The sequence below is a fragment of the Austrofundulus limnaeus genome, unplaced genomic scaffold (assembly GCF_001266775.1).
Source record: "Austrofundulus limnaeus strain Quisiro unplaced genomic scaffold, Austrofundulus_limnaeus-1.0 Scaffold535, whole genome shotgun sequence".
Classification (NCBI taxonomy): Eukaryota; Metazoa; Chordata; class Actinopteri; order Cyprinodontiformes; family Rivulidae; genus Austrofundulus; species Austrofundulus limnaeus.
The window spans coordinates 225,463-234,352 of NW_013952937.1; the positions used below are offsets into that span (position 1 = coordinate 225,463).

Genomic DNA, 8,890 nt, shown 5'->3' on the forward strand with positions numbered 1-8,890 from the left:
TAACAAAGTTTATTTGGTAGAAATCCACTAATAGAACAAAGATACTTAAATCTAAAACACTAACTCAGGTTTTAAATAAGATGAGTTTATGTTAAAATCAGGACTAATCAAGATCTAAACTAGGACCCACAATAGGGCTGAAACATGTCTAGTATACCTATAAGGCAACACTAGTAAGACAATAATTCTTCTTCTTCTCACAACCAGTTAAAAGTTAGTTACTGTATAAAAGTGTGGTGTGTAATTTTACGTTTGGTGGAATAAAATAGAAACAAACTACACAAACAAAAAAATGTAACTCGAAAACCTTTAAAGAAATGTATGAAGTAAAAAATGTGATTTTATTTTGAAAATGCATTGGAATAAAAGTAAAAAGTTTTCGATAAAAATACTACTCAAGTAAAGGACAAATTCTTTATTTATGTACACTATTCAAGTAAATTGACATTGTTACTGCTAAACTCTGCTGATAGATGTAGGATTGTAATATGAGCTGGTTGTTGTTGTCTGACTGCTATAAGTTCCCATATCTGGTTAATTTTTATTTTCAAATTTGTACATTTGTCAGTGATGGGTAGGCTGAACAGAAAAACCTCATCTATTGATGTGAAAAAACATAAACCTGCCCTTAACAAGTTACTAAAAGAAAATCTATCAAACACAACCTTTGTTTAAATATCAATATTTTTGCTGGACTTTGACCAGTGCAGGGAGATGTGAGAATGTTATTTAACTTGTTCTTTTAGCTGCCAGAGAAGAATGGTTGTGTTTTACATCCTTTTGTCCCTGTGGGCACAGCACAGGAGACTGTCTGATGTGTGACACAGTGGTGATTTGATGCAAACAGACTACTTAAAATGCACGTTTCAGAGGTGTTTTTTCAAAAACTCGTCTTTATCTGTCATTTCTGTCTACTCCTTTGAACTTTTTTATTTGTAAAGCAGGGCCTTTTTACGCTCTCTGCACTTCCATGTCAATGCCATTTCCACAGCAGCAGATGAATAGTGTCAGCAAACAGTGGTGGGGCTGCACTGATGAGCTGACAAGCTGCAGACATTCTCTACCTGCTTCTTCAGGTTGTTGAACAACACATTCAGTGACCCTACAAGTTTTAAATAAAGAGAACAGTTGTTTTATTTCTTCTACACCAAAAGGTTTTGCTTGTAGCTTTGACATTACACAACCGGTCAATCAAGCCAGTAGGCTTGTCAGCCACAGACCAAATGTTGATCATGGTCTGCAGAGACACGTCCCTTAGCTTCAGGACCTGGCCATTATTTTCCTCCGACAAACTTGTCATTTTCATTACCAACACTTTGCAGATTTTGTGAAATGATGGTGCGATGTTGTCAGTGGAGAATGTGAAATTCAGACACGCATTATTATCCTGAGCAGTTAAAGGGTGGAATACATCTTCTGTTTACCCATAACTGGGTTGTGGAGGCAAAAGGTTCAGGAGAGAAAGCCAGACATAATTAGATGCCCGAACCACCTTAACTGACTCTTTTCGAGGAGTAGTGGCTGTAGTCCGAGCTCCTCCTGGWTTATGGAACTCCTCCCCCTGTTTAAGGCTGAACTCAGCCATCCTATGGAGGAAGCTTATTTAGGCTGCTTGTATCTGGAATCTCGTTCTTTCAGTTATGATCCACATTTCATGACCATAGGTGAGGGTTGGAACATAGACAGACCAATAAAAATTCAGAGCTTTGTTTTTTGACTCTGAAGGAACAATCATCACTGAGGACAAGGCCCCATGATCCATCTCCTGCTCTATCCTACCATCACTCGTGAACAAGGCACTCAGATACTTAAACTCCTCCACTTGAGGCAGAGACTCTACCGGACCCATTCCTTGAGAATGTCTTGAGGAACACGGTCATAAGCCTTCTCCAAGTTTACAAAACATATAGAGACCTGACCCCTAATTTACACTACATATGTCTCCGCTCCGCTGCGGCCTGACCACAGCAGCAAATACACACCCATTCTAATCAATAAGAGAGTTTACACTGGCTCCGCAGGGCGGAGGTGAGCAGATAGCAATCCGATAAAATTAGAACCAATCCTATTTTTGCTGGATGCAGCTCCGGAGTCAATCTACAAAGATCACATCACACCAACAGGAAAAGGAASAAGCACAACATCCTTATTTTCAGAATAAGAYACCATAAGGCAGAATCATTTTGTCAAAATCCCAGCTATATTAATAAATAAATGTATATATTTCTGCACAAATGCTGGCAGAATGTATTGTTCTGTTTGGGAAGCAGATGGCAATAGCATCTGCATCTGCATGTGAAGAACATGTACACACACAATACACAAGGATTTTATTTTGAAATCAGAAGTTTCAAAAAGACAACAGTGATACAGCACAACCATAGATATCAAAAGCCAGGTTTGTCCAGTAGCCTCCCCACCACCAGATCCATTTACCACCAGCTGGTGATCAGTTGACAGTTCTGTTCCTCAATGCATGCTGTGCATGGAGGTGAGCCCAACTATATCTAGTCAGTACCTTTAAACCTCACACACAGGCTCATGCTCCTCCCAAATTCTGGCGTTTTTTGGTGGTTGGCATCAAGAAAACTTGCAGAGGTTTGCTTTAATTTTGATAGTCCACTTCTGCTTACCTTTTAGGAATTAGTTTACAAATTAAATGTAAAAAAATTAGTAGGTTCTCTGGGTGGGTTTTTCTTTAATGAAAAGTTTTGTCTTTCCTCCAAGAGACTTCTTCAGTCTGAAACTCCTCAAACTGAAGAATCCAACTTTTCTTCTTGGATTACTGAGAAACATCAGGATGCAAATTAAATATTTAATTTGGAGCTAAATATTTAGCTTGCTAACTAAATAATTAATTTGCAAATTAAATATTTAGTTTGGAACTATGACATTTATAAATGTATGAATAACATGGTGAAATTATGATTTTGAAAAATAATTCCCTAGTTTTTTTTTTTCTTACGAAAGGTTGAATGAAGCAAAATATTGCTCTTTGGATTTGATTGTGTCATTTTACAAACGACACCCCATACATTCAATATCAGAAACTCCTCCACCAAGATAAAGTGACAATTCAAGGAGGAGTGCAATTAGTCTTTTTAATAAAAAGCTAATGTGCAAATAACTCTAAATAGCAGCCTCTCTCCAGCATGAGGGGCTGTTTATCTGCCCAGCAGCATTTAGATGTAGCTTTGTCCAAAATGAATTAAAGGAACATTCAACTGTATAAAAATAAAGAATAGTCTATCCTGTTTGAAATCTTGCTGCAACTGTAGTCCAAATGTTTAAAAAAGGCTTCCAATGTAAACAAAATAACTCTTTCAGACCAAAATAAATAAATAAAAAAGACTTAACTGTTTACAAATGTGTTAAATTACAGAGCTGGGGCCTCATGTAAAAAGACTTGCGTGGATTTCTTACTGAAACCTGACGTACGGTCAAATCCAGAAAACGGCGTACGCACAAAAAAATCCAGATGTATCAAACTGTGCGTACGCCTGAATCCACGAACATTTCTTTTGTACATCACAATTAACGTGGAGCTGAGCGCAGGTAAGACACCTCCCCTGACACGCCTTCATTAACAGATGCAAATTACTTCCTGCATGTGTGAAGGACACGTTTGAGTGATCCCTGCACGATCAGAAATGATTTCTAAAGTCATAAAAATATGAATTAAATGTAATTTGAGTGAGAAAAATAAATATCCTAAGTAAAAATAGGAATAAAATATGTTTATCACGCAAAGAACGAGTGATTGTGTGTCGGTGTGTGTGTGTGTGCGTGCATGCTGCTGTGTTGCACAACCGGCTCATCCATCCATTCTGAGTCTGAAAATATTAACTTTGTGCACGAGTTTATTACCATAATTACTGTAAACACAGAGGAACTTAGATGTTTGGTAGAACATAGATCTTAGTTTATTTCRTAGCTGATATTAAGAAACGAGTCTCTGCGYCTCAGTAGAGTTCACATGATGTGATGTTAGAGAGTCYCCACAAACACTGCGCGCCGCAGCCTTTGTGCACAGTCTGTTTGTCTGTCAAGCTTTTGCTTTCCTACTTACAACATTTTCACAAGTTGTAAAGTGTACTTCCACGTGTCATTTTGGAGAAATCTACAGCAACGTATGAAACCTCCACTGGCAGCGAGGGTGTGCGCGCTCCAGAGCGCGACCATAACTCAGCCTTTAGAATCATATGGATGAGACGATTCCATTGGTCATGATTCAGCTTTGGGTGGACTGACACAGTCCCAATGGGTCTGCCAGCTCCCTCTGGAAAGCTCCTGTGGAACCCCAGTTCAATCGCTGCTGCTGCACGTGCACGCGTGGCGCACGTGGCTACTCGCTGCGTCGCGCTCCCAGAGCAGTGCCAAACTAAAAATGATTATTCCTCAAAACGGCTGATAAGACACTCGTCATCAGAAAATTCTATCTGTTTATAAATAAATGCTCTACGTGTTACACTATTTATTATATCCTCCAGTAAGGCTGAATCTGTTCCTGTTAAATGTATTTTTGGCACAACTTTGCGCGTCTTATTTAACTGCGTCCATGTGGATGTAATAATTGTTAATCATGTGGATGTAATAATTGTTAATCATGTGGATGTAATAATTGTTAATCATGTGGATGTAATAATTGTTAATCATGTGTGTCTGCTGTGAACAATAATCATTTTCACATCATGAACAGTTTCTCAGAATCACCTCTAAGTGTCTCCAATGGAACCAGAACCACAGAAACGTGCGTACACCAGCCCTGGAGTTGGCGTGGGGCTGCGCACATTTCCACGTTCAGTTGAGTTTTGATACATCCGGAGTTTTGCGTGGAAAATGACGTACGCAAGGTTTTTGTGCGTACGCAACGTTGATACATGAGGCCCCTGGAATGTGAGTGCTAGCCTCACTCCAGAGCCACATGCTCTGGAGTGAGGCTAGCACTCTTCTTAGAGATGATCTTCAGCTACTAAGAAGAGATGCTCAGAGAGAGTAGAAGCAGCAGGAATGCACGTGAATGATTTGACTCGTAATGCAAGAGCTGGATTGTTCTGCTTCCAATACCGTCATGACCTACCATCAAAAAGCAAAACATGAAAGTTAACCTGGTGGTTAAATCAGATTGCATTTAGTTTTAAATCTTCATGCATATGCACTGGGTGCAACGATACAGAAAATTCACGATTCGGTTTGGTTCGATACTTTAGTCTCAAGGTTCGATATTTTTTCGATTCAAAAAAGAGAAATTTCCATGCCCCTTTTAACTTGTAATTTATTTAAATAAATTATGAACATTTGTTTAACCTCAAAAGTACAGTTTTTAAATTAAATGTTGCTGAAACAGCAAGTTTCTCAGTGGATCTGCGCTCAAAAATGCAGCCTAGATGGAGTAGTCAAACACAGATCCACTGATCCTTYAACACAGAGCATCTTCAGAAAACAAGTTGATAAAGTAAATTTTAAAAATCTGTATTTTTCAATACAAGTGTGTATTGAACCTAAAGCACTGTTCAATACGGTTTGATATGGGTACATGTATTGTTGCACCCCTAATATGCACTGTTCCTGTTTAAATAAATAAACCACAAAGATTAGATTCAGAGCTTCTGAATTAATGACTTAGTACTAGACGCTATCAGAAACTGTTCCAATGTCTTGTCCTTGAAATGGAGATTGTGTAGAGAATAAATGAGCTAACAATTCTTGAAAAGGGTTTAATTAGGAAGATATCGATTTAAGTGGGGAAGGGGTAGACGTTCACCCTTCAACCAGAGAGTTGCCAGTTAAAATTCCTGCCCAGGTGCACTGGCTGTGTCTCAATTTGTAGACCGCAGCCGACATTGGCCACAGTGTCGGCTGCATAAACAGCTKTGAACTGAGATGGTCTAGTCTACAGAAGACGTAAGTTTGCGTGACCACACATCAACTGTTCAGCTTTGGAACAAGTATGTTCCAGCCTTTAAGCAGGTGACAAATGTGGCCGACGTCAGCTGCAACCCATGAATTGAGACACAGCCACTGTCGTAGTGTCCCTGAGCAAGACACTTAACCCACCCTCTTTGTGTAAATCTGTTGGTGTGTCTGTGTTGGTGGGGCTGTAGGTGCATCCACTTCCACCACAGAGTGTGCCTGAGGAGTGAAGGAATAATGCAGGAAATGACATTTTAAAGCATCTTTCAGCATCTTGAAAAGTGCTATATAAGTCAAATGCATTTTTATTATATATTTGGAGTATGGCAGTTATAAATGAGCATTTAATTTTATGACATGTCAACACTAATTTCTGTGTTGACTAATTCTTTAATTTGACAATGATTATTTAGTCGACTAATCATTGCAACCCTACTTGCATGACTTGGGCTTTAACTTTAATTTCTCAATGATTTACTTCAAATAACTTCACAGAACCAATGTACAACCCATTACAGAACTTCTTTGCTTCAGTGCTGGCTGGTATGGCAAAAATATCATCAAATTTCTTTGATAATGTCAAATTCACAGAGTCTGTCTTTACAGCTGTCTAGTTTGTCAGAGGTTTGTCTGGTCAGCAGGATGGGTTAGTGGTTAGCATTACTTCCTCACAGCAAGAAGGTCCAAGGTTCAGTCTTTTTGTGTGAACTTTGCATATTCTGCTTGTGCTTGCATGGCTCTTGTCCAGGTACTCCAGTTTCCAAAGGAGGTCCTTACTGCATACTTACTTTCAGATTTAGGCTTTTGTTAAAACTTCCCATCTTTGGTATGACATAGCTTACACAAGCCAGTGGAAGCTGGATCAGCATTGATCTTATTTAAATTTTCAGCTTGTTGTTTTTCCCTGCAGCATCCTGTAAACCTGCCTGGCAGGTGGGAWATGTTGGAAAAGCAGTTTTTGTGCAGCGCTGTCAGACAGCTGTTTGCTGAAGCTTACACACCTGTGTGTGTTTTCCAGGGGTCAGTCTACTCGTTCCTCCTGGAGCTGTGGCTGAAAATATGTCCCGGGAGATGTACGTGCTCATCAATCTAGGAGAGGCAAGGTGAGGCTCTGCTTTATCCAAATATCATTCCAAGCATCTGTCTGTCTCTTTATCTGAGGATCCATCTGTTCTGTCCCACCACTGACCTGCTTCTCCCCAGAGATTTGTTGTCTTTTGTTACTTTGATTTAAATTACAGCTGCAGTGTTTAGAGACAGTAMGTTTCAACACCTTACTGTCATAACTTATTATAACGTTCACTGTGCCCTGCAATTCTTCATTCTTCTTTTGAAGGCTTCTATGTCAAAGGAATATGTTTTTTCCCAAACAATTCTTTGTTTATTAAAATGTATTGAGCCTGTTTTATTTGTTCTAAAAATCATTCCTATTTTTCTCCTTCAGTGGATTRACCCTTTAAGACTGGCGTAAAACAGTTTTAAAGCTGTGAGGATAATTCACAGTAATTGTAAGAAAATTTTGGAAAACATCTGAAAGACAACATGGAAGGTAAAATCTAATAGTTAAACACTTCTGATAGGAGCTTTATTCCTTTGGTCAGTGTGATTAGGTCGGTTCTGAAACAATGYTGTCATGTTAGACAGTGAAATTTCACAGCTATGAAACACACTTGTTTAGGGTCACACACAGTGTCACTAAAGGCAGAGCCTGAAAGTTAAAATATTACGTTGTCATGTTTATATAATGCTTTGAACTTTAAACACGTTTTCAAATTAACTTAAACATTTTTAATTGTTTTAATTCAAAATCTTTGAATTTCCTCATTTCCTGTTTAGATACAAGATGAGATGGACTAGGAGGCAAATCAAGCTCCGCCTCCAGATTGCGCAATCCCTGTTGCAGGTTATGCAGCGAGAGCAGAATGTCTCTATATGTCAAGTAAAATATTTCTGAAAATTTTTAATATATCCCAGACTTTCCACAATTTAGCGGATGTTTATTATCTACACACGTGGACAAAATTGTTGGTATCCCTTCGATTAATTAAATAAAAACCTGCAATGGTCACAGAAATAACTTGCATTTAACAAAAGTAATAATAAATAAAAATTCTATGAAAATGAACAAATGAAAGTCAGACATTGCTTTTCAACCATGCTTCAACAGAATTTAAAAAAATAAAGAAAGAAAAATAGGCCTGGACAGAAAAGATGAAAAACTAAACAGACTGATGAGGCGGTGGCAGCAACTGAGACTAATATGAACGGAGAGCAGGTGTGGGTGGGTGTGGCAAGACCGAGGAGAAGAAACTAACTATGGAAAAGTACTGGGAAGATGAACTGGTGGCAGCAGGGTATCCACGGGGTTGTAAAAAGTATTAAAAATCAAATAAGCAAAAATTAAAGCCATTAAAAAGAATTCAAAGGTAATAAATGTCATCTGACGAGGTATTAATTTTTTAACAACTAGCGCACTTTCGCCATGCTGGAATCTGATGCGCTGCTGTGTGGAAAACAGATTTAACAAACATTTCTCTGGCCCAATCTGAGACGCAGCTTTAACTTTAGACAGGCCTATTAGCCAATCAGAAACAGTGTGGGGGCGGGACTTAAGTGTCTCAAGCAGCAGAAGTTGAAGCGGTGTTTTAAATAAAACATATTTGTTAGGACACGTCTGAAAAAGAACAGGAGACAATATCAAAGCTGAATGGTTGTTAAAAGTCAGAAAAGATAAACTAGCAGRAGGRYTACTGACTCCACCACCTGAGAGGAGCCGTGTGTCGGTGGATGCTAGCTTTAGCTAAAGCTAGCTGGAGTGGGGGGGAGCAGGCGGGTGCAGCAGGTGAGGAGATTAAAGTGATGACTTTATAAGAATGACCTGGGAGATAACATCAATCAACAGGTGTGTGTTTACTGGTACAAACTGACACAAAACAGTTATATTTGTTTGAACAAAAAAGTAAATTAAAGCTGTGTC

The 8,890-nt window shown here is 38.8% G+C and overlaps 1 protein-coding gene across 2 annotated transcripts in view; it reads left to right on the plus strand.

Annotated features, from left to right (window-relative positions):
- LOC106530583 (netrin receptor UNC5D) overlaps positions 1 to 8,890 on the plus strand; it is a gene marked incomplete at its 5' end in the record, with an annotated part of 100,116 nt that overhangs the window by 4,562 nt on the left and 86,664 nt on the right. For both annotated transcript variants that reach the window (XM_014026230.1, XM_014026231.1), the window contains 1 exon segment: positions 6,932 to 7,016. In XM_014026230.1, coding sequence (XP_013881684.1) covers positions 6,932 to 7,016 — 85 coding nt within the window.